This window comes from Ictidomys tridecemlineatus, chromosome 10, assembly GCF_052094955.1.
Source record: "Ictidomys tridecemlineatus isolate mIctTri1 chromosome 10, mIctTri1.hap1, whole genome shotgun sequence".
NCBI classification, from domain to species: domain Eukaryota; kingdom Metazoa; phylum Chordata; class Mammalia; order Rodentia; family Sciuridae; genus Ictidomys; species Ictidomys tridecemlineatus.
This window is the reverse complement of record NC_135486.1, coordinates 129,910,351-129,936,054: the sequence shown is the minus strand read 5'-3', so window position 1 is coordinate 129,936,054 and position 25,704 is coordinate 129,910,351. Positions and strand designations below refer to the sequence as shown.

The 25,704-nt window shown below is 45.4% G+C and overlaps 1 protein-coding gene across 5 annotated transcripts in view; it reads left to right on the top strand.

Annotated features, from left to right (window-relative positions):
* Window positions 1–25,704, top strand: part of Eef2k (eukaryotic elongation factor 2 kinase) — a 58,191-nt gene that overhangs the window by 5,778 nt on the left and 26,709 nt on the right. For all 5 annotated transcript variants that reach the window (XM_078024235.1, XM_078024234.1, XM_005323734.5 and 2 more), the window contains exons 2-7: window positions 5,561–5,882; window positions 17,519–17,619; window positions 19,884–19,944; window positions 22,220–22,257; window positions 22,879–23,050; window positions 25,504–25,653. In XM_078024235.1, coding sequence (XP_077880361.1) covers window positions 5,637–5,882; window positions 17,519–17,619; window positions 19,884–19,944; window positions 22,220–22,257; window positions 22,879–23,050; window positions 25,504–25,653 — 768 coding nt within the window. In that variant the 5' untranslated portion in view covers window positions 5,561–5,636. The remainder of the gene's footprint in view (window positions 1–5,560; window positions 5,883–17,518; window positions 17,620–19,883; window positions 19,945–22,219; window positions 22,258–22,878; window positions 23,051–25,503; window positions 25,654–25,704) is intronic.

The window sequence follows — 25,704 nt, the reverse complement described above, 5'->3', positions numbered from 1 at the left end:
GGCTGCTGTTTATACACAAGGATACAATCAAGGGAGGTTTTCTGGAGGAGGTCAAAATTTGAGCTGTGTCTTGGAGGGAATAACCAGATCTGCCCATGAGTGGGAAGGGCATTTGTGGCAGAGAGACCTGTGTGTGCCAGCGCCAGGATGGCCAGCGAGGTCATTTACAGGCCCTGGGCCAGGCAGGGTCCTATCTGCTCGCCTGCAGCTGCCCCTGTTTCCTGGGGTCAGGAGAACGTCAGGTCTATGGCAGGACGTGGTCAAGGGCTGCGGGTCTGGTCCTAAGGCCCCTGTGTGCTAGCTCAGGAGCCACAGTCAGGCCACTTTCCCCTCAGCTCCCGCCACCATAGAATGGGAGAGTTGACCAGGTGGATTAACTGGCAAGGCCACCAGCAAAGATCCAGGCTGGCCCCAGCAGCCGGGCTCCTCAATCTGCGCTCCTAACCACTGGGCAACACTGCCTCGGGCCTGCAGGCTGAAACTGTGGTTCTGGCCCCTTCCCTGGCACCATTCTAGTCCCCAGAGGCCACTGACCTGGCTGGGCCTGCTGGCAGCTCCAGGCAGCAGGCCGTCCTGGTCAGCAGGGACTCTGGCCAAGGCCTGATGGGGGTGGGGGGAGAGCACCAGAGATGGATGTAACTGAGAATGGGGAGCAGCAGGCCCTGAGCAGACTCTGGCTTTGGCTTCAGGCTGGTGACTCTGACTTACCCAGAGGCTGAGAAACAAACTCAGCCATTGACATTGACTTTCAGACTTGTACGAGACTGACGTAACTTGTGGGCAGTGTATTAAGGAAAAAGAACAAAAAGAATGAAAAGCAGAAGCCAAAGGTGAAACAGAAAACAGGAAGAGTGTGGACTAGGATTGTGGCTCAGCGGTAGAGCACTCACCTAGCATGTGCGAGGCCCTGGGTTCCATCCTCAGCACCAAATAAAAACAGATATTTAAAACAAAGGTTTTGTGTCCAACTATAACTATATATATATATATATATATATATATATATATATATATATTTTTTTTTTTTAAAGCAGCAAGAGTGCACTGTGCAAAGAAAGGCAAGGTGAACTTGCCTGTGATTTTAATTTCTATTTTCTTGGGCATGTACTGAATTAGAATATAAATATATTTCCTGATTCAATAACTATTAGGGAAGGGCTGAACCAGGGTCTTGGACGGAGCCCTTGAGAATAATTGCAACTATTGAATTGGTCTAAAAGATTTTTTTAAAAATATCTTTTTCATTTTTTTCTTTAAGAGATGGATCTTGCTGTGTTGCCCAGGCTGGCCCTGATTCCTGGGCTCAAGCGATCCCCCAGTCTCAGCCCCACAAGTAGCTCGGGCTATAGATATGCTCCATCATGCTGGGCTCCTAAAATTTTTTTATTTCAGCTAGTTAATGTCTTATTTTGTGTGGAGAGCAATCCAATTCTGTAAAAAGTTAAAACAGGATAGAGTGTACACAGTTTTGAAAAGTTCCCTCCACTCCTGGCTCCCAGCTCCCAGATCAGTTGCTCATTCCAAAGCAAGCACAGCCCCTCAGCAGCCTTCAAGAATTTTTGAATGAATGCCCAAATATCCTTTTTCTTTTCCTTTTAAGACCCTAATATTTCTGCTGTTTTGCAACTTGCTTTTTTAAATTTGAGATTTTTCTTGACTATTTTCCTTCAACTTTATGGAGACATAAGTCACATACCTTACCATCCTCCACCCATTTAAAGTGGACAATTCAGTGTTTCTTAGTATATCCACAGCCCTTCAGCCAGCGCTACATTCAATTTGAGAACATTTCCATCAACTCAAAAGAAATGCCATCGCCATTAGAAATCAATTCCCATTCCTCCCCAGTCACCCTTATCTCTTCCACCCAGCCCCTGGTAACCCCTGAGCGACTTCCGGTTTCTATGGATTTGCCTTCTCTGGACATTTCACACAAATGGAATCATGCAGTAGTTGTCTTGATGGCTGTGTTCTGTCGCTTTGCATAAGAGTGTTAAATTCTGTCTATTTTTCCCTCCTTTGGTGTAGGGGAGATTGAACCCAGGGGCACTTATCACTGAGCCACATCCCTAGCCCTTTTTTTTTTTTGTATGTTACTTAGAGGCAGGGTCTCACTGAGTTGCTTAGGGCCTTGCAAAGTTGCTGAGCCTGGCTTTGAACTCTGGATCCTCCCGCCTCAGCCTCCCAAGCCTCTGGGATTACAGGAGTTCTGTCCATGTGGAGGCATTATGTGAATATACCACGTTTTTGTTTATTCATTCATCATTGAGGAACATTTGGGTTGTTTCTCCTTTTGATGATTGTGAACCACGCTGCTCTGAATATTTGTGCACAGGCTTTTGTGTGGGTAGATACCTAAGAGTAGAATTGCTGGACCATATGGTAACTCTGGGTTTAAGTTTCTAAGAAATTGCCACAATGTTTTCTAAAGTAGCTGCACCAGTTGGACTCCCACCAGCCCTGTGTGTGGGTTCTGTGAGATCAGGCAATGGGCCAGGACCAAGGGAGGCAGATTTAAAAAGGCCACTGAGGGAGGCTTTATTTGAGATATCACTCCCTGGTGGAACTCCATCAGACCCACAGAGTGGACAGGAAAAGGGTCTGAGGAGAAACCTCGGGAGTTCAACTGGACTGGAATTTTATGGGGCTTACAGCAGGAAGGGAAGGGCTTGGGACAGGAAAAAGTGTTTTTAGAGTCCCTTGTCCAGCTGGAGTTGGTCTTGGGAAACTGGCTGAGATCCAGGATTGGTCAGGAGACCCTGCTGATTGACAGGCGTTTCCTTCGGCTCCTGATTGATGTTTCTTTTCTGCACTGAGGCTGCTTTGTGCTAAGTCACTGCCACCGCCACCGACCTGACAGGTTCCAATTTCTCTACATCTTTGTCAACCCTTGTTATTTTCCAATTTAAAAAATGCTGCAGTCTGGCTGCAGCAAACTAACCGGGGGGGGGGGGGGGGTGTGACGAAAAACTTGTGTACATTGATACAGCAGGAGTAGGAGCCATTTATTGTAGGCAACAGAGGTATTTATACATTCCACACAGCTTATCTTAATTAGCATAAATTAGATACATCAGTCAACCAATAAGAAATTTCCACACTTAATGGCTCACTGGCCTTACTTCACAAACCACTCCCTCTGGCATTTTGCCAGGAGCCATCCAGACTTGTTTACAGACCTTAACAAAAAAATATATCCATCCTGGTAGGTATGACTTCCACTAGCATTTCCCAGAGGCTAATAATTATCCTGAGCATCTTTCCATCTATTTATTGGCCATTGTATATCTTCCTTCGAGAACTATCTTTTCAAACTCTTTGCCAATTTTTATTCAGGTTGTCTTTTTTGGAGGGTAGGGTATTGGGGATTGAACTCTGGGGCACTTGACCACTGAGCTGCATCCCCAACCCTTTTTTTTTCTAATTTTATTTAGAAACAGGGTCTCACTGAGTTGCTTAGTGCCTCGCTGTTGCTGAGGCTGGCTTTGAACTTGCGATCCTCCTGCCTCAACCTCCCAAGCTGCTGGGATGACAGGCGTGCGCGGCTGCTGCACCCAGCCAGTATGTCTTCACTTTCTTGATGGTGTCTTTGAAAAACAAAAAGTTTTTTGTTTTTTTAATTTATTTTTTAACATTTATTTACTTATTTATTTTTAGTTTTTGGCAGACACAACATCTTTGTTTGTATGTGGTGCTGAGGATCGAACCTGGGCCACACGCATGCCAGGAGAGCATGCTACCGCTTGAGCCACATCCCCAGCCCCCAAAAGATTTTTATTTTGATGTCCAGTTTATCTACACTTTTATTACTGGTGCTTTTGGTGTCATATTGAAGGACTCTGCCTAATCCAAGTTCATGAAATTGTTTTATATTAGAGTTCTATAGTAGAGTTTTTAGCTCTTATATTTAATCTTTGGTCCATTTTGAGTTGACTTTTGCATGGTGTAAGGAAGGGATTCAATTGCATTCTTTTGCATGTGGATATTCAATTATCCCAGCCCATTTATTGAAAAGGTTCTTCTTTTCCCATTTAGTTATCTTAGCACCCTTGTTGAAAATCAGTCAGCAGGCCTGGTGTGCTGGCACAAATCCCAGTTACTCGGGAGGCTCAGGCAGGAGGATTGCAAGTTCAAGGCCACCCTGGGCAACTTAGCAAGACCCTGTCTCAAAATAAAAATCTAAAAGCTAGACACGGTGATGCATACCTGTAATCCCAGTGGCTCTGGAGGCTGAGGCAGGAGAATCACATGTTCAAAGCCAGACTCGGCAAAAGCGAGGCTCTAAGCAACTCAGTGAGACCCTGTCTCTCTAAACAAAATACAAAACAGGACTGGGGATGTGGCTCAGTGGTCGAATGCCCTTGAGTTCAATTCCTAGTACCCCACCCAAAAAATAAAAATAAAATAAAATACAAGGGCTGGGGATGTAGCTCAGTGGTAGAGCTCCCAGGGTTCAATCCCCAGGACAACAACAACAAAAAAAGAAATCAATTGGCTGTAAATGAGAGGGTTCTATTCTACAGTCTTGCTGTCTTGGCATTCTGTGGGTCTCGGAGCTTGTCCTTTGCAATATATGTAACAGGGCTCCATTGATGGACACATGGGACTGCTAGTCTTTTTTTGCTGTTACAGGGGACACTCTTAGGAGGGCTTATTCATTCCAGGGAAATGTGTTGGGTGCCTTCTGTGTACAAGGCTCTCTTTAAGGCTCTGGTGGGCATATGGACTATTAAAAGGAAACAGGATGACTTCAGCTAGGGAACATAATTGTGAACCAAATACAACAGGGTGAATGACAGTGGGTTGTGTTTTTTGTTGTTGTTGTTGGTGGTGGTGTTGGTGTTGGTTTTGGTGGTACTAGGGATTGAACCCAGGGCCCACTTTATCACTAAGCTACATCCCCAGCTCTTTTTTTAAAAAAAAAAAAAAAAATTTATTTTGAGATAGACTCTCGTTAAATTGCTGAGACTGGCCTCAAATTTATAACCTTCCTGCCTCAACGTTCTGAGTTGCTGGGATTACAGGTGTGCACCACCATGTCCCGCAAGAGGTGACTTTTGAGCTGGGATCCTGAGGATGAGGATGAGAAGGAACCCTCTATGGGAAGGTTGTTCTGGGGACCGGGAACAGCAAGAGAAATCCCATGTCCCTGGAGCACAGCCAAGGCTGAGGAGAAGTGGGCCTGGGGCCAGGGAACGGCAGCCCTTAGAGCCTTACTAAGGCATTGGATCTTTTTTATGAATACAAAGAGAAGTTGCTGGAGGGTGTTAAGCAGAGGAGGGACTTGATCTAATTTATGCTCTAAAAGGTTCACTCTGGTTGCTTAAGATGCAGTTCTCATTCCCCCATTTCTAAGTGCTAGAGTTCTTAGAAGCGGAATTACTGGGCTGACAGGTTTGGTGTTCTTGGATGCTGCCAGCTGCCTCCCCCAAAATATAGCTCTAGGTTTTGCTTCCAAGGTACGGACCTTGCCATGGCCAGCAGCATGCAGGGTGGCGTGCCCAGCCCGCTCTGCCCCTGGATACCAGCACCCACCCTCGGGCTCTTGCTTCTCTTGCAGGACCTTTGCTGCTGCCTTGGTCCAGTAACTCTGGCTCTACCGTGCACCCCTTGGATAAAACGGGTACCCCTGGAAAATGGCAGACGAAGACCTCATCTTCCGCCTGGAAGGCATTGATGGTGGCCGATCCTCCAGGGCTGGCCATGACGGGGAATCTGAAGCAGACAGCGATGATGATGAAGGCTATTTCATCTGCCCCATCACCGAGGACCCCGGATCCCACCACATTGTCAATGCTAAGGTTAATAACTACTACAGCAACCTAAAGAAAAGTCAGCAGAACGGCTCCAGTGGGTCCCCGGCCAGCTCCTTCCACTTCAAGGTGAGCAAAACACCTCTTCCACCTTCTGGAACCCAGCCTGCCTGCCCCGGGGGATGGGGCGGTGAGGTCCCTGGTTGGGTTCTCCCCAGGTTCCAAGCCCTGGCTGATGTTCTCAATTCTGGATCATAGGATTTGCCTGTTGAGAGATTCTGTTGGCTTAAAACCAGCTTCATCACCTTCGAGTAGCATTTTTAATATAGCTGTTCAATACCCAAAATACATGTATAAAAATATTTTTGAGTCTTGCCAACCTTTTTTTTTAATGGAATAAAACAGAATACAATAGAAAATATCAGAGAGCATTGCACATTGTAAGGATCTTGTTTTCTGAACATAAGCATGTGCACATTCATGCACATAAACTTGGTGAATGTATCAATTGCTTATGCAATTTTTTAAAGAAATGGAGCAAAACAAAATAGAAAGCATTAGTCCTGCAAGTGTATAAATATTTTATTTCATGGTTCATTTGTACATATATCCTTTTTTTTAAATTTTGTACTAGGGATTGCACTCAGGGGCACTTGACCACTGAGCCCCATTCCCAGCCCTATTTTGTATTTTATTTAGACACAGGGTCTCACTGAGTTGTTTAGGGCCTCACTTTTTGCTGAGGCTGGCTTTGAACTCACGATCCTCCTGCCTGTGCCTCCCAAGCTGCTGGGATTACAGGTGTGCGCCACCGCACCTGGCCTGCTTGTACATATTTCTTGATACGTACACCCTTATTCTCAGAGGTATGTTCCAAACCACAAATGAAACCACAAATGGTCCCTAACCCTACATAGGCTTGTTCATTCCTATACGCACATACACATGGTAAAGATTAATCTGTAAATAGGTACAAAGAAGATTAACAACAGGAGCTAGGGTTGTGGCTCAGTGGTAGAGCGCTTGCCTAGCAAGTGTGAGGCACTGGGGTTTAATCCTCAGCACCACATAAAAATAAATAAATAAAATAAAGATATTGTGTCTATCTACAACTAAAAAAAAAAAAAGTAATAGCCAGTAATAAAATACACCAAGTTTAACAATATAGTATAATCAAAGTTATGTGCATATAGTCTCTCTCTCTCAAAATATAGTATTGTACTATGCATGAGGACAGGATGCTGTATTAGCCATCATACGTGGGGGTCTACCAGACACACCTCCTACCCCCCACCTCCCCACACACAAATGTTGGTTGTTGATTAGCCTCTGATGATGTACCCATTGTTAATATTTTTAAGAATTTATTTAACCAGATGCTTTTATTGAAAACCATTGGGTAGTGTAAGATTAAACACTGGATTACATCAATTAATTAATCCAGCATTTATGTATTAATATGTTTATTTATCTATTTGATACTGGGGATTGAACTCAGGGGTGCCTAACCACTGAGCCACATCCCAACCCTTTTTATTTTTTGTTTGAAACAAGGTCTCTCTAAGTTGCTGAAACTGGCTTTGAATTTGCCATCTTCCTGCCTCAGCCTCCCGAGTTACTGGGATTATAGGCATATGCCACCATACCTGGCTAAACCTGCACTTATTGGTTGCCTATTTATGTATCTGTCACCAGGCTGTGTATTGAGTACAAAGAGGTTAACAATTGTCGCAGACTTTTAAAAGTCTGTCTACATTTATCTAGCACAAGCATTGAATTAAAAAAAAAGTATAAGCCTTTAGAAATATAAGTATAAGCTACTTAGAAACATATCTTAGGAGCATGAAAAAAATGATCTTGTTTTAACATTTACAGCCATCCTATGGGGTTTTGACTGAAGAATAGAATAAATTCTTACTAATTATTGTTTTAGAAATAGCACCTAATATACATGCACTATAGGTGCTTAATAAATGTGATTTATCTTTCTGTTCCCACATTTTAGCTTATAGCCCTACCAATGGATCATTGCCTGTGAAAATTAATGGTTTTAAGGTCTTCCTACGGGCGGGGGGTGCAGCTCAGAGGCAGAGCACTTGCCTAGCATGTAAAAGCTCTGGGTTTCATTCCCAGGACCAGCACATACACACACACAAAAAAAAAAAAAAAAGAAAAGAAAAAAAGAAAAGAAAAGAAAAAAACCTTTCCACAAATTCTCAAATATCTTCTACATTTATCCAAGTTTGTGTTAAATAGTTTAATATCACCCCTGCATAGGTGTGGATACTGGGACAGTGTGTAAGATATTCTTATGTTGATCATGGTCAAAAAAGCTGGGGCTTAGAGTTCTTCTGGATTGAGGAAGATGGTATTTATTTTATTAGGGATTTCTGTTCACATACGCAAAACTGAAATACAGTGGGGGTGGGGGTGCAAGGCAAACATTATTGGACATTGTGTAATAATTGGCAAGGGAATTTAAAATGCAGTACTGTTGGGCTGGGGATATAGCTTAGTTGGCAAAGTGCTTGCCTCAAATGCACACACAGGCCCTGGGTTAAATCCCCAGCACCACACACACACACACACACACACACACACCAAAAAAAAAAAATCATTACTGTTATCCTCATGTAACTTAACCAACAAACAGTATCTGTTAGCACTGTGTGCAAAACGCCCATTAAGTACCACTTCAGGATTTGCAATTTAAAGCATTCTTCTATAACTTCAGAATTAGTCTGTTTTTAGAATATTAATAATTTTAGTTCTTGCAGACACTGGGGTAAATTTTTCCTTTTAGGGCCAGAGTTCTGGCTTAAATCACCCTAGGGCAGACAGCTCCAGAAATAGCCTCTCTCCTCTGGGGTTGGGGCCCCCTGAAGGGCAGGTTGCTGTTTATCCTGTTTCCCATTCTAAGGCAGCTTTGGAACGCTGGCCCAGTCCAGCATGAAGGGCAGCGGGAAGGCGTGTCCAGACAGCTCAAATGCGAAATGAAATGCTCGTACAGAGGGGCCCATCCTCCCAACAGAATGCTGAATTTACATTAAAAGGAAGATGTGCTTCTATACATACTTCAGGGGCCGAGGGAGTGGCCCAGGGGTCTAGCTTTTGCCCAGCACTCCTGAGGCCCTGGGCTCCATCCTAACATCATAAAAATAAAATAAAAATCTTTGAAAAGCCTTTGGCACAGTGCTGATCCATAATAGAGATGATAAAATCATAGCTATTTAAACATTTAAAAAATTTTTATAGCTGCTGGAGATCAACCCAGGGCCTCATATATGCTAAGCATTCTCTCTACACTGAGCTATACCTCAGCCTCTGGCTATTTTTTAAAAATATGCTGTTAAGTACAAAGACGAGTTGAATTGTAATCTTATTTTTATTCAAAAATAGTATTAGTGTTTGTGTAGCAACAATTATTTAGAAGAGGAATTTGCATCCAACCTTTAATGGTGATTGTCTCTGGGAGACAGGGTGCCACTAAGAGGGATTTTTGATTATTTTGGATATATATATATATATATATATATATATATATATATATATATATATATATGGTGTGTGTGTGTGTTTTGGGATATATATATATATATATATATATATATATATATATGGGGTGTGTGTGTGTGTGTGTGTGTGTGTGTGTGTGTGTGTGTGTTTTACTGGGGATTGAACCCAGGGCCTTTTACCACTCAGCGACATCCCTAGCCCTATTTATTTTTTTATTTTGAAACAAGATCTTGCTAAATTGCTTAGGGCCTTGCTGAGTTGCTGAGGCTGGTCTTGAACTTGCAATCCTCCGGCCTCAGGATCCAGGCGTGCTCCACTGAGCCTGGCACCCTTCCTGGCTCTTCTCCACGGATTCCTCAGGGCTCTTAGCAGATCTCTGGGTGCATCTGACATTCTCTGATGTTGTTATGAGTCAGCCCCCACCTGAAGGCGAGGGGATGTATCCTGCTGTTCCCTGGACTCTGGTACAGAGGTCCCTTGGTAAGATGTTTGACCACCTGTGGACGAATGTAGCGCTCCAGCTCCACCGTCCACTCTTCTAGCTCATCCTGAGCAGCTTCTGTTGCCAGTGGTGACTTCAGAGGGAGACAACTGCCCAGTTTTCCAAACCTCGTTCCTCTGGCACTAATCTAATGTGCTTTTTAAAAAAGTCCTGTTGACATGGTAACCTGGGTTGTTTAGCCAAAATAGCCACCTGGCCTTCCTCCAAGGAGCACCACCCAGCAGGTACTGGGTGTGTACTGAGAAAGGTCAGGTACTGTCTTTGTCAAGGCCCAGGTTCCCCTGTGGCAGAATATCAATGGATTGGGCACCAACTGGAGGATGTTCATCATAACGTGGGAAAGTGCTCCTGCTCTGGAATTACATTTAAAAAGCACAGTATGGAGTAGGATTATAGCTCTCTAACACACACACACACACACACACACACACACACACACACGCCTGGGAGGGAGCTCATAACTTACCAACAGGATTGCCTCTGGAGAGGACCTTCCACTTCTGTCTTTTCCACATTTTCTAAAATTAGCCAATGTAGCATATATGTGTTTTTAAATTTTCCAATCAAGTGAGAAATTCTCTTTTAAAATGTTTTGCTCTTCTGAGAACGTCTTGGGGAGATCATTCCCCATCAGCACATGTGCACTCATACGGTGCGATGCTACGCCGCGTATAACCAGAGAAATGAAAAGTTGTGCTGCAGTTGTGGACAGTGACTCAAAATGCATTGTGCTCCCATGCATACCTAACTAAAATAAATAAATTTTAAAATATCTTAGTGCACTGCATTTCTATTTCATCAAATGATATACATGGATTTATTCATTCATCTCTCCTTGAGGGGCTTTTCTTGGTGTTATAGAACCCAGAGCCTGGCACTTGCTAGGTAAGTTTCTGTACCCCTGAGCTGCACCTCATGGTGCTTGAGGAATATTTTAATTTTTTTAACCTTGTTATGAATAACATAGTAACAAATAACCTATGTGTTATAAAGGCAAGCTTTAAAGATGCATATATTTTATAATATGTAAGTAACATATGAACAAAATAAAACAAACTCAGTGTAAGTGGGACTGTAAAAATAGGCCTCCCACCACTGCTCCCTGGGCTGTGTCTTTCCAGAAGGTTCCTTGCATACACAAGCATGGGGCCTCCTTTTTGGGATTTTCACAGGGATGTTACAAACCTGTTCCACAACCTCCAGGCCTCCTCCCACGTTGGCCCTTAGGACGGAGCCAAATGAACTACAACCAGCTTAACCCCTGTGCTGCATCATCAGGAGGGTAGGCCTGCTGAACGTGCCTTTCTCTTATCAACTCATTTAAGTACACAGAGATCCCTAGATGTTTGGCACTTTGCCAAAGAGTCAAGCCCAGCCTCTGAGAACTTGAGCCTGGGAAATAAATGGTGGGACAGTATTGAACCCAGGCAGTCTTGCTACCTAGCTGATGCTCTTCGTAACTGCAGTTTGCTGTCTTGCATGTTTGTGGTTATTTTGTTTGCTGTTTTATTATAGATTTCTTTTTCAATGCCAGGGATTCCTCATGTTCATGTTTTTGTTTTTAGCAGCTAAATATCATTTCACGGGAAGACACTGCTTCGTTGTGCCCAGGCAGGGATGCACTTGCCAGAGAACTCCCCAGGAGTACAGTAGCCGGGGCAAAATGTTTGTGGGTTTAGACTCAGCTGGGCACTGCTGGTTGTCTTTCACAGAGATTGCCCTGGCATACGTGCCCCTCCATGCATGGGCACCTGCTCCCCACACTCTTGCCAGCCGTGATCACATTCATGCTTGGAACCCCTGGAGGGCAGTTCTAAGAGCCTGGCCAGAGAACAGCCATCACCCTAGAATGGGATAGAGGATTAGTGTCTGGTGACTCACTGGGAGAGAGGTGTCCCTGCCACAGAGCCCCTGGAGGCCCCGCCCTGGTAACCTGAGACTACCACAGAAGTAACCCAGAGGCGGTCAATATGTTCTGTGCTCTGGAAATTCAGAGTTGGGAGGTTAAACCTAGGCATCCTAGGTCCCAGATTAAAAAATTAATCTGGCAAAGGGCAAGAAGCCACCTTGTCACCTGGTGTCTGGAGAATAGCAGGCTCTGAAGGCTTGAACCTGGCTGGGGGGAATCACCTTTCTAAATGATGTGCCTGTGCTTATAGGCGGAAATCCTTTGTGCAAATGTGCTGGGGGTATTTATTAATAAGGGTTCCCCTTTTTATTTTATTTAAAAATTTTTCTAGCAGCCCTGTTGAAATACATTTCACTTACCATACAATTTACCCATCGAAAATGTACAATTCAGTGGCTTTTAGTATATTCATGAAATTATGCACTCATCACCAAACACCAAGAAGAAACCCCTGTGCCTCTTAGTAATTACCATCCTAACATCTGCATTCTGCCCAGCCCTAGGTAACCACAGTCTACTTTCTATCTCTATGGATTTGCCTTTTCTGGACATATGGGATACATAATAAGTGGTCTTTTGTGTCTGTCTTTTCTCACTTAGCATAATGTTTTCAGAATCTGAGAACAAGGAAATCCAGGGCTTCATTCCTTTTTATTGCTGAATATTATTCCACTGTATGAATACACTGCATTTTAAAAATCCATCCACGATGGACCTTTTTATGCATTATTACGAATGATGCTGCTATCGTATGGACATGTTCTCATTTTTCTGGGTGGATCCTGAGTGGTGGAAATGCTAGGTCACATGCAGACCCTGTGTTCTGACCCTTAGGCTTTTTACAAAAGAGCTCTGCTGGGGCGTGGCCGGTTTGGGTTGGGGTCCTGGATCTGCCAAACTTGGCTACTGTCGGTCTTTTGGCAAGAAACCTCCTTTGCTTTCAGGGAACAATCCTACCTACCCATCTACCCTCACAAGTGGCCCTGAGGTGCGGCCACGAACTGGCTTTGCGAGTTCAAAGCCAGCCTTAGCAACTTAGCGAGACACTTGTAATTCAGTGAGACCCTATCGCTAAACAAAATATTTAAAAAAGGGCTGGGGATGTGGCTCAGTGGTTAAGCACCCCTGAGTTCAATTTCCAGTACCAAAATACTAATACTACTACTAATAATAACCCCACAAATAACTGCCTCTTGTGGGCCACTTGGGCCATTTCCTTATTTTCTTTTTGTTTCTTGTTGTTCCTACATGCAGTGCTGGGTTCCCCTGAGAGCTGACAAAACCTCTGGGTCCACATGGCACAGTGTGAGGCAGCCACACAGCACCGTGGGCCTCCTCCCACCCCAGAGCTTGGCGGTGGTTCCTCACTTCCTCCGGCTTCTCTCATTTTCTTGTTAAGTTTGGTGCAAGCCTATTTCTATCCTCCAGGAGGGAAGCAGAGTCAGGCTGACTCAGAACTGTATTTCTTGGAATCTACAGAAGTAACATTGGGTCAGAACACCCACTTGTGAATGTCCCAGCTGACACTTCAAAGTGGTGTCACGGAGCCACTGGCTGCTGAAGACCTAGAGGCCTTGCTTTCTGTGTCAGTGGTGATACGATAGGAACACAAAATGGCAAAGCAACAATACCATCCCACATGGCAAGAAAAACTGCAAACGTCTCATCTGCTCATCTGGCCTCACTCCCAGCATCCTCCAGGAAATATCCTGGTGTTAGTTTTAGTATTAAATTTTAATTTTTTATTTTTGTTTCTGTATCTTCAGGCTTTGTAGAACCAAAGCCTTTCTGTTCTACAGCCAGGGTTTTATTTTACTTCTTATGAAACACCCTCAGCCCCTCCTTCTATGTGAGATTAATCAGCCACTCATCAGTGTGGGAATCTTCGGAACAAGAGCGTATTCTACTCTTAGGAATCATCTAACTGCTGGGGATGCAGCTCAGTGGTAGAGTTCTTGCCTAGCATGTGTGAGGCCCTGGGTTCCAGCCCCAGCAACACCCCCCCCACACACACACACACAATCATCTAATCCAGTGATTTTTGTTGCTTATTAACTTTGATTTAACATGCAGTACCTAGAAATATTCTCATTGTAAAGGAAAAGCTAAAGTTTCCTTGACTGATCTCTTATTTTCTTCTATATTCAGAGATAGCCTTTTTGTCACTTTGGTGTAAATCTTTTTAGAATTTTTTTTAATGCATTTACACATATAAATATACATGCACCAAGGGCTGGGGTTGTGGTGGAGTGCTCTTCTAGCAAGTGCGGGGGCCCTGGGTTCGATCCCTAGTACCACATAAAAATAAATAAATTAAGGTATTGTGTCCACCTACAACTAAAAAATAAATGTTAAAAAAAATAAATATATGTGCACCTAGACACACACAATCTTGGAAAATCCTTAGCAATGACCTTCGGGTTTCCTCCACCAGAAAATGGTGAGATACTGTTTGTTATTCTGCATCTTGTCTCTTCCGCCTAAGCCATAGGTCTTAGGAATCATCTGTGTTGGCACCTTGTTCTTTGTAGTGGCTGCATATGAAAGTAACCATCATGCTAGGGATGGGCAGGTGCTTTGCCCTTGACTATGAGAGCGTTGACAGCCCTTTCCTGACTTACCCAGATACACCTGGGTAGGTGCTAGAAATGGCTGGGCCACAGGTTAGTGCAAGAGAAGGTCTGCAGCCATTGCCAGATGGTTCTCAAAGGTGCCAGTACCTCTTCTGCCCCGCTCAGTTTGTCTGAGAATATCCACTGTCCAAGCCGCTATCCTGATAGTTTTCCTGACCCCACCAGTGACGTTCAGCTCAGGTGGGGTCATCTCTAATGAGCATTGCTACTTCAGGAGCCAGTTTCTCAAAGGAGCAAGGCAGCGTGCCCACCCCAGGTGCAGGGACTACAAAAGGCTTGGCCACTAGTAGTCCAAACCTGCTTCTTCCTGCTCTGTAAACAAGGGTGTAGAGGTTCCACTGGGCTGGTCTATAGTGGTAAAAGCAGACCCAAGGACCCGGATGTTAGTCCAAGACTTTTATATTGTGCTTAAAAAAAGAAAGAAAAGTCAATTGCATTAAATCCACCCATTGCCAATGGCATGATTTTGTGGGTTTTGGAAACAAGATGATTTTGACCCTATAAAATACCACATCCTCTAATGGTGAAATACTTTCTTCCTTGACTGTTTTTTTTTTTTTTTTTTTTGGTTGGTGCCCTGCCATCCAGCCAGGTGATTTCTGGAGATAATCCTCCCTGATGGGACAGCCTCTGTGGCAGTTATCATCTGAGGCCCAGAGAGCTCTGTGTCTCTGGCAGAGATCAGGATATCTGGATAGACAGACTGAGAAGGATGTCCTGCTGACTTCTCAGACTGACAGGCAGGGGTCAAAGGTTGGCCTGGCCTTTTTGAGCACCTGGAAGACGAGAGGTGACTGGCACTTTTTTATTTTTATATTTTATTTGCAGTGCTGGGATTGAACCCAGGGCTTGCTCATGCTAGGCAAGTGTCCTACCACCAAGCCACACCCTCAGCTCTGTGGTACTTTTTTTTTAAAGTAGAGGGATCGAAATTCAGAAAATGCTTTTAAAATGTAAAAATGTCTGCTGTGGGGTCATATATAACAGGGAAAAAAATCAGTAACCAGTTCAAAGTCTAACAAAGGAAAATAGGGGTGTAGTTAAGTCAATAACAATAAACTCGACGGATTATTATTCTAAAAACAGGCTGCAAACTGATTTGTCAATTTCACGATTACTTGATATAATGTTCATGAAAAATTTAAGTGACTTTTCATAGAGTGTAATTTTTTTTTTTTTGTTACTGGGGAATAAACCCGGGGGCACTCAAATACTGAGCCACATCCCCAGCCCTTTTTTGTATTTTATTTAGAGACAGGGTCTTGCAGAATTGCTTACGGTCTTGCTATGTTGCTAAGGCTGGCTTGTGATCTTTCTGCTTCAGCCTCCCAAGCTGTTGGAATTATAGGCATGCTCCACCATGCCTAGTTTCTCATGGAATATAATTTTACAAGAGCTTTTTTGGAAGAGAATTGGACAATTTACATATATATATATATATTTGTTATTGTTGTTGTTTTGTTTTTTTTAAGTGCTGGGAATTTAACCCAGGGCCTCACACACGCTGCACCACTGAGTTATACTCTGCAACTCCCAGATGTTAAATGTGATCCAGAAATTACATTAAAAAAAAAAAAACCAAGTCCTACTGAGATCTTGCGTGAACATGCAGAAGTTTAGAAACAAGCATGTTCCCTTCAGTGCTGTTTGTACTAGGACATCTGGGAGAGAATCCAAGTACCCATTCACTGGAGGTTGGACAAATACCTTAGGGGACATGTACACAGTTATATATCCTACCTGGAAAGGTCAACCGGGCAGTCTGTGCACATGACATGGAAAGCCATCCAAGGTCCCACGTGAACTGGGGGAAGTAAGACGCAGAACATGCCAAGTGCAGCCCCTGGCTCCTAAACACAGCTTTCTGTTGACAAGGCAGAGGAAAAACTTGCAGAGTGGCCGCCTCAGCTGTCAGCTAGCTGTGGTTTTCAAAGGCAGGGGGCGTGGTTAGGGAGGACTTGCACTTTCTAGTTCAGAGTTCCAGAGTGCTTACTGTTTTACTCAAAGCAAACCGTCCCTTTGGAATCAAGCAAAACAATCAAGGTCACTGATTCCGGTCTTCCTAAAAAAGAAAAGAGAGCGCGTGGTGCAGCCCTGTCTGGGCTGGAGTCCCTGAGAAGCCAGAGCCCTGCAGAGGCTGGCCAGGGTGGCCGAGGGATCCTAGTGGGGGCCTGGGTAGGCCTGGGATAGCTGCTCCTCACATTCCCTCCCATCTTGGAGCTGCTGTGGCCCACCATGACAAAACAATGTCCAGCCCACCATCTAGTCTCCGCCCCATGGCTCGGCCTCTGGCCTAGAAAGGAGTTTGGTCTCACTGATTCTGGAGAGACCAAAGGAAGAGATTGAGAGTTGCTACCCACCATGGGTGTTAGAGTTCATTTGGGACAAGGTTTTGTTTGTTTGTTTGTTTGTTGTTTGTTTGTTTGGCATTTTGGGTTTGCTTTTTGGTGCTATGCATTGAACCCTGGTCCTTACCCATTCTAAGCCCATGCTCTTCCACCAAGCTACACCCCCACCTTCCAGATAAAATGGGCATATTGAAACAAGAATGGGATTATACCAAGTCTTAGCCTGTTTTCTATTGCTATAACAAAATAACTGAGGCCAGATAATTTATAAAGAACAGATTTAGGGGCTGGGGATGTGGCTCAAGCGGTAGCGCACTCGCCTGGCATGCATGAGGCCTGGGTTCGATCCTCAGTACCACATACAAACAAAGATGTTGTGTCTGCCAAAAACTAAAAAATAAATATTAAAATTCTCTCTCTGTCTCTCTCTCTCTCTCTTTAAAAAAAAAAAAAACAAAAAACAGATTTATTTGCCTTACAGTTCTGATGACTGGCAAGTCCAAGAGCAAGGCACCAGCATCTGGTGAGGGCATTTTGGGCTGCATCATAATGTGGCATGGTATCTTCTTTTCTTTTTTTCTGCAGCGCTGGGAATGAACCCAGGGTCTTACTCATGCTAGATGAGCACTCTGCCACGCAGCTGCACCTCCAGCCTGGTACCTTATTTTCATTGTCAACTTTCTGGCTATAAGTGAAAAGGTGTATAATTAAGAGGTGTCACTCTGTCCACAAGAACGTTGTGCCCATGAGAACAAATAGGGTCTTTTGGGGACTGTTCCTCCCCAGGAGAAATGGCAGGGGGAGAGGAGGCTGGGCCACTCCTGGACTGAGCCTCATGTTCCCTTTGCCTTCTGCAGGAAGCCTGGAAGCATGCGATTGAGAAGGCCAAGCACATGCCCGACCCCTGGGCCGAGTTCCACCTTGAGGACATTGCCACGGAACATGCTACTCGCCACAGGTCAGTGGCCTGTCTGGGGAGTTCTGAGATCCAGGGGTCTAGGGAGGCCCTGTCAGGGAGGCCCAAGTACCCTTGGAGACAAAGAGAAGGGAGTAACGCAGGTCAGGCACCCCAAATCTGGAAGCCCAAGTTTCAGCTTTTGGAGCATTTTAGATTACCAGGTTAGGGTTGGTCAACCAGTGAAGTCTATGCAAATATTCCAGAATCCAAAGAAATCCGAAACCTGGAATGTTTCGGGCTCCATGCATCTTGGATAAGGGGTACTCAACTTTTAATAACAATATTTGAGTGTTTGTGCATGCGGCAGGCACGACGCATTATCTCACTGAGTCCTTCTAACAATCCCACAGGGTACGTTTTAGGCAAATGAGGCTGAGCTATGCTGCAGTAACAAATAACCCAAGGGTTTCATGCAACAAAGTGTATTTCTTACATGTTGTGAAGTGGGGTGAAAGTTGAGGGCTCTTTGGAGTAGCTTGGGGATCCAGGTTACTTCCACCTTGTGGCTCCATCTTCTCAACATGTGACCCCACAACTGCCACCAGAGGGAAGGATAGCATTGAGGAAGCACGGTAGCTTTTCAGTGCCTGCCTTGACCCAGGAAGTAGCCTCCGTTTCTATGCATTTCAATAGTGAGATCTAGTGGCTGGGCCCCACCTCTTCCCCCGTCCTGTAGTACTACCTTCTCCCTCATGAAATCCCCCTTCCACCACTGGAGACCCACCTCCTCATGGGGTGGGTGCAGGGCAAACTAGCAGGGCAGATACAGGCTTTGCTCCTTTCCTGCAAGAGCACTGTGGTAGCTGGCTGGTGACACACAGCTTCCAGGTTGAGGACACTCAGCCACCAGAAAGGCCCTGGGAATTACCAGCCTGGGAAATTTGAACATGTGCTGGGCTGGCTGTGTCTCCAAGCTCAGGCCAAAATGTTTATTTCCTAATTAAAGTAGCCGACTTCAATTGCCCTGGTTGCCCGGGGTAGGAAGCCATGCCTAGAATCTCCTGAGATTTCTAAACCGGAGGCTTCCTTCTCTGTTCCTAGGTTTTCATGAGTTCTGGTGCCAGCTGGTCCTTTCCTGGGACAGATTTCCTGTCCATGTGGGTTGTACCCAGGCTGGTTGACAGCAAGGTCCTTACTTGAACCAACCTGTGTTTGAATCCTGGAATCTCTGGTAGAAACTTTGCCTCTCCCAGCTTCAGTTTTCCCATCTGGAAAATGGGTGCAATAACTAGTAGTCTCAAGGTGACTGTGAAGGTTGAGTGAAGTGGAGTGAAGTGGATCGTGGGAGCTTAGCGAACTTGGAGCACTCTGCCCTTTATGATATTAGAGGATGTGAGTCAGTAAAACCCTTACCAAGTCACATGCTTCCCCTGCCCTAGTCCCTGGGTTCCTCTTGTTCGCAGGCGAGGGAGGATTATTTTCATTACCTTCATCTCTCTCTAGTAATAAAGCAATCATCGCTGTTATTTATTGAGCACTGTATTGCCAGGGGCTGGTTACAAGCATGTTTGCCACTGTGAAAAGCCCTGCTCCTGGGGCCTGGGAGTTCCCTGCCAGGTCTCTGCTTGTTTTTCCTCGCAGAGGTTTCAGGCTCTGAGAAACCTGTTCTCACCAGGGCGGGGAGTGCCCTAGAGTCTGCCTGAGCTGCAGAGTGGGCCAAGACAGGCATCAAGCAGATCTTGGAACACCTTGGTGCAGGGGAGGTTTTAGATGTTAGTGATCTGCTGAGCTGAGGCGCTTCCCACCAGACAAACCTGTTTGGGGCCTACCCAGGCCCAGGGTCAGATGTGCTCTGGGAAAGAAGATTCCTAGGAGGGAAGAGACAGAATGTTCCAGAACCTTCTCCATCTCTCTCTACCGTGGGCGTCAACCCAGCAGCCTCTTTCCTGGCTAGACTTGGAGCTAGGACCCTCCCCTTCCCCTCTCTGCTCATGAACAGTCTTTCTTGTGAAATAATCCCATCTTCCTGGGCTGGGCCTGGCTCAGATGTGTGGGGAGGTGGAGAACACTGTTGCGTCTCCCCAGGGATGTTCTGTTACATACACCAGTTATAATAAGGATATTTCTGCAATCAGTCACTCACCAGACGTGCATTTAAATATCCACCACACCAGGCCCCATCAGGGATGACCCAGGAGGTCAGCAGGGCCTGTGGGCCAAGGAATGGAGGAGAGGCCTAGGTCATGGGGGGCCCAGACTTGAGCCCGTTAGAGACAGGATCACGTTTTGATTTTGCCTTCTGAGATGGGCGCTGGTCTCTGCAGGTACAACGCTGTCACTGGGGAGTGGCTGGAAGATGACGTTCTGATCAAGATGGCATCTCAGGTGAGCTGGGTCCTGGGCTCCGAGGAGACAAGCCTGAGTGGGGACTTCCTCCAGCCAACCTCAATCCCTGTACCCTCCCCTCCACTCCCGCTTCATTTGATTTTTTGAACCTTGGGAATTCTTTATGTGATAGTTTGTGTAGTGTGCCTTTAAATAATAGCTTTATTGAAGTATCATTGGTATGCCAACAATTTGCCCATTTAAAGTACATAGGGCTGGGGATATAGTTCAGTCTTGGTAGAGTGCTTGCCTCGCATGTGCAAGGCCCTGAGTTCAATCCCCAGCATCACATACATACACACACACAAAAATTATATATATATAATACCAGGTGTTGTGGCACATGCCTGTGATCCTAGTGGCTCAGGAGTCTGAGGCAGGAGTATTGGGAGTTCAAAGCCAGCCTCAGCATCTTAGCGAGGCCCTAAACAACTCAGTGAGACTTTGTGTCTAAATCACATACAAAAAATGGCTGGGGATGTGGCTCAGTGGTAATGTGGCTCAGTGGTAAAGTGCCCCTGGGTTCAATCCCTGGTACCACACACACACACACACACACACACACACACACACACACACACACAAGTCTAAAGTATAAAATTCAATAGTTCTTAGTGTATTTACAGAGTTATGCAACTCTTACCATTATTAATTCCAGAACATTTTCACTTTCCCTAAACGAAATCCCGTGCCTAACAGCTGTCACTTCTCATTCCCTCAACTCCTCCCACCCCAGCAACCACGAATCTAACTTCTGCACCTGTAGATTGGTCCATACTGGACATTTCATATCCTAAGACACCCTATATCATAAATGACTGTTCTTGCCTAATTAGAACAAATTTAAAAAATAAAGAGAAAAGACTGTTCTTGGGGCTGGGGCTGGGACTCAGTGGTAAGGCACTAGCCTGGCATGTGTGGGTCACTGGGTTTGATTCTCAGCACCATCTATAAATAAATTAATTAAATAAAGTTTCATCGACAACTGAATATATTTTTAAAAAAAGACTGTTCTCAGCACTTTGGTTGAAAATCTGTTAACTGTAAATACATTTATCAGTTTTTAAAAATTGGAGGTCACTACCTATAACTGAGCTATTGAATAAATTCAGAGGGTTGTAACCAGCCTTTGAAAAGTAGAAAATAGTCCTTCCTGCTTGGTGAGGGTAAGGATCATCTCAGGAAGCTTTTTTTAGTGTAACATGCACAGCTTGGCTGGGGTATAGTTCAGTGGTAGAATATGTGCTCAGCATGCATGAGGCTCTGGGTTGAGTCCCCAGCACCAGAAAGAAAGCTTATAGCTTGATGCATTTTCACAAAGTGAGTGCACAGATCAAGAAACAGAATATAACCAGTGCTTCCAGAAGCCCATCTCATGCTGTTCCCTCCCCGCAAGAATAAGCACTACTCTGATTTCTATCACCCTAAATTAGATTTGAAAAAAAAATATATATATATATATATAAAACAATAATAATAATTTTTTCTCAGGGCTGGGAGTGGAACCCAGGGCTTTGCACATGCTAGGCAAGCACCCTACCACTGAGCTACATCTCCAGCCCCATTTTTCCAGTTTTTACCAATGGAGCCACACTAACTGGGTTCTTTTGAGTATGGCTTCTTTTACTTAACACTTTGCATTTATTCTCCTTGCTGTATAATATTTCATCAAATGAACAGACCTAGTTAATTTATTTAGTATACTGTTGATGACATTCATCTTGTTTCCACTTCTTTTTGAAATAGTGTGTTAATTAGTTTTCTGTCACTGTGACAAAATACCTGAGATAATCAACTTAAAAGAGAAAAGATTTACTTTGGCTCATGGTTTCAGGGGCTTCATTTCCTGGTCGCTTGGTCCTATTTCTTTGGGCCTGTGGCAGCACAGTACCTCATAGCGGGAGCATGTGGTGGTGGAGGCTTGTTCACTTCATGATGGCCGGAAATAAAGAGAGAAAGAAGAGGGGCTTGGGTCCAACTATCCCCTTCACAAGTATCCCTCCAGTGACCTAATTTCCTTCTCCTAGGCCCCACTTTGTAAAGGTCTTACCACCTCCCAGTAGTGTACTCCTCCCTGTCTCTTAGCAGCTTCAGGCTGGAAGGCCTATCAGGCTTTGGTGCTGGGGTGCAGCAGGGAGGGCTTAAGGATATTAGGATTGAGATGAGGTTCAGGGCATCTGCTGGGTGGAGGGTGTCTCAGGGGACCATCTCGTGCCTCAGGCTTGCTTCTGAGCAGGACATGGGGACTGATAACTCTCTGTGTGGTGTCTTTCAGCCGTTCGGCCGTGGAGCAATGAGGGAGTGCTTCAGGACGTAAGTGACTCAGCCTGGGGTGTGGGGTTCTGCCCAGACTTGGCCAGGCTCCTTAGACCTAGGAAATTGGGACATTTTCAGCTAATGACTGGAGACAGTGACTTCTGCCTTTTTAAAGCCCAAGATCTGCCAGGTGTGGTGGTGCATGCCTATAATCCCAGTGACTCAGGAGGCTGAGGCAGGAGGATTGCTAGTTTGAGACCAGCCTCAGCAACTTAGGAAGATCCTAAGCAACTTAGCAAGACCCTAAGCAACTTAGCAAGACCCTGTCTCAAAATAAAAAAAATAAAAAGGGACAGGGGGTGTGGCTCAGTGGTTAAATGCCTCTGAGTTCAATCTCCAATACCAAAAAAATAAAAGCCTAAGTTCCTCTCCATCTGGAGTGTGTTGGACCACACCTTGGACCTGACTGTGGGGATTGGGCTCCAGAACAGGGTCAAGGAAAGGTGAATAGGAGAACTTCAACAGTGACCCTACCCCTCTTCCTAGCTCTTTGAAGTGTGCGGTGAAGTGGGGACACCCCTCCCACCTCTGCATTTCTGCCTCCAGTTATCCATGTCATGTCAGGTAGGTCCCCAGTGAACCCCAGGGTGCCAAGACAGGCCCCCTCTCTTTCCCCAGGAAGAAGCTCTCCAACTTCTTGCACGCCCAGCAGTGGAAGGGAGCCTCCAACTACGTGGCCAAGCGTTACATCGAGCCCGTGGACAGGGACGTGTACTTTGAAGACGTTCGCCTACAGATGGAGGCCAAGCTCTGGGGGGAGGAGTATAATCGGCACAAGCCCCCCAAGCAGGTATGACCCGCTCCCTGCCTCCTTCCCACTCCAGAGCTATGGGGATAGCGTCTGGGAATGGGGGATGGTGGCGCTAATAGGGGCCTTTCTTCACCTTCTAATAACAACCCCTATTTGCGGAGCACAGTGAACCACGTACCTGATAAGCAGAGAGTCATCTGTTCCTCAAAAACCGACCTCTGAGGTTGTAAAGTTTTTAATTCCCATTTCCAGATGGGATCTGTAAAGTATTTTTGGTGGCAAATGATGAAAACTCACTTGACTGGCTTAATTCAAAAAGAGAATTCATTGTTTCATGCATCAGAAAAAAAAAATAGTGTCAACTATAGGCGTGGCTGGATCCTGGACCAAAGTGAGGTTATCAGGACTCTTTCCCCCATCTCCGGCTGGGTGTTCCCTGTGTTGACAACACTCTCAGGCAGCCTCCAGAGTCACTTTCTGTCTTCTCATCAATCCTGTTAGAATGGTGATACTTACTTTTCCTTAACTTCCAGTGAAAGTCTCAGACTTGGATTTTATTGGTTCTGATGAGGTCAGATGCCTATGCCTGAGCCAATCACAATGACCAAGAGAAAAAGAATATGCAGATTAGGCCTATTTGAGCCAATCACAATGATCAAGAGAAAAGAATATGCAGATTAGGCCTATTTGAGCCATATGCCCACCCTTGGAGCCAGGAAGGCAGGGCATTCCACCCAGGCCACCTGGACAGAGGCTGGAGATGCAGTGGCTTCCGAGAAAAAGCAGGAGGAGTGGAGAATGGACACAGCATTGGCTCCCTGAGGAACTCAGAGCTCAGTGGGGTTAACTGATTGCCCAGCTAGGTGGGGATGGAGCCACGGCTCAAATCCAGGCCTTCCCATTCTCTCAAGTGAAGGTTGGCCCCTTCACTTGAGACCAGGGTTTTACAAGAATGAGTCCAAGCAGAACTTTCCATTGCCTGTGGGCACTTGAGGAATCATTGGTTCATGCTCAGCCTTCTTGCTTGAGCACTACTAGATAGATACAAGGCACCAACTCCTCCGTGTCTCAGAGAGTCACACTTCCAGGCAACCAGCAGAATTTATTGAGCACCTGCTGTCTGCAGAGCCTTGATTAAGTATACTTGGAGTGGACATAAGAAGTTCCCATTCTCAGTGGCTGTGATCTCCTTAGAATTTGGCTACATGCTGGTCTTGATCTGTCCAGTCCTTGCATGGCTAGCTCCTTCTCATAGTTCAGGTGTGGGTTCATGTCTTACCTTTCGCCAAGGCCATCTGTGACCACCCTAAATGAAGTCACCCTCTCACCCCCACCACCTCCACTGTGTTATTCTGGTTTATTGTATTTTCTTTTCTTCCAAGCAGTTAGAGCCTTCTGGAAGAGTCTTGTGCATGTAGTTAATATTTTAGTTGCTTTCCCTTGAAGGCAGGGATTTGGGTATCTAGTAAATAGTGATGTGATTGAATTCAGGGAGTGAGATAAGCGTGGTTGTTTGAGCAGGTACTGGCTGTCCACACAACCTATCCCACTGCCCCTTGCCCAGGGACCTCTAAAGCTATTGTCCGCCTACCTGGTGACTCAGCCTCTCTGAACAGTCATTTTCTTGGAAAACCCAGACCTGGTTCCTCCCATGTTGTGGGTGGCACTGAGGGTGGCGGGTGCTATGGGTGAGTCCTTATGTAGCAAGATAAAATATATAAGCCACAGGTCTTCCCTACCCACTTTTTAAACTCTATGTGGCATTTATGCATTTTCTCCTTCATGTAACATTAAACGTATACTTTACAAAATTTCAACATAAACAACAAAGTTCCTCATAATTCCCCATTGCAGGGAGAGAACCTCTACAGGTTGGTATAGATGACTAAACTCATGTCCGCTGTTGATAATGATGTTGCAAACATTGACTGACTCCTTTGTGTATCAACAATTTAATCTTTGTATTAAGTCTGAGATTCCCCACTCCACAGGGAAGAAATTGAGGCACAGGTGAAATAGTGCACTACTTACTATTCATAGTATTAGTGGAAGGCACAGGCTAAGTTGCTGGCAAACATTCCTGCAAACATGTTTATGAAAAATGGTTTCTCTCTTGCTCATGCTTTGGGGTGGCTTAAAGTGGGCAGGGGCCTCACATCCTTTAAGTCATCGGGAGGCCTGGTTTCTTCTGTCTTGTGACTCTGCCCTTCCTGGGGTTGCTGTGGGCCACAGGGTTGATTCTGGCTTGCCAGCAGAGCCCACATTGCAGGGCAGGCTGCAGCTATGGCATTGCACCTGCTCCCTTCCCATTGGCTGGGAGTGGTCACATGACTGCCCTAGCTGCAAGGGAGGCAGAGCAATGCCATCCCTTCTTGATGCATCTTGGGGATAATTAGTAGTTCTGCCACAGTCATCTGGGGAGTGGTGGAGCCAGAGTCAGAGCCCTCCAGGCCCTGCCCTTCCACCTGACCCCATTCCCTGACCTCCCCCAGGTGGACATCATGCAGATGTGCATCATCGAGCTGAAGGAGAGGCCTGGCCACCCACTCTTCCACCTGGAGCACTACATTGAGGGCAAGTACATCAAGTACAACTCCAACTCGGGCTTTGTCCGCGATGACAACATCCGCCTGACTCCGCAGGTAAGGCCCCAGCTTGCTCTGCATATACCTACACTCTCCACCCACCCTAGC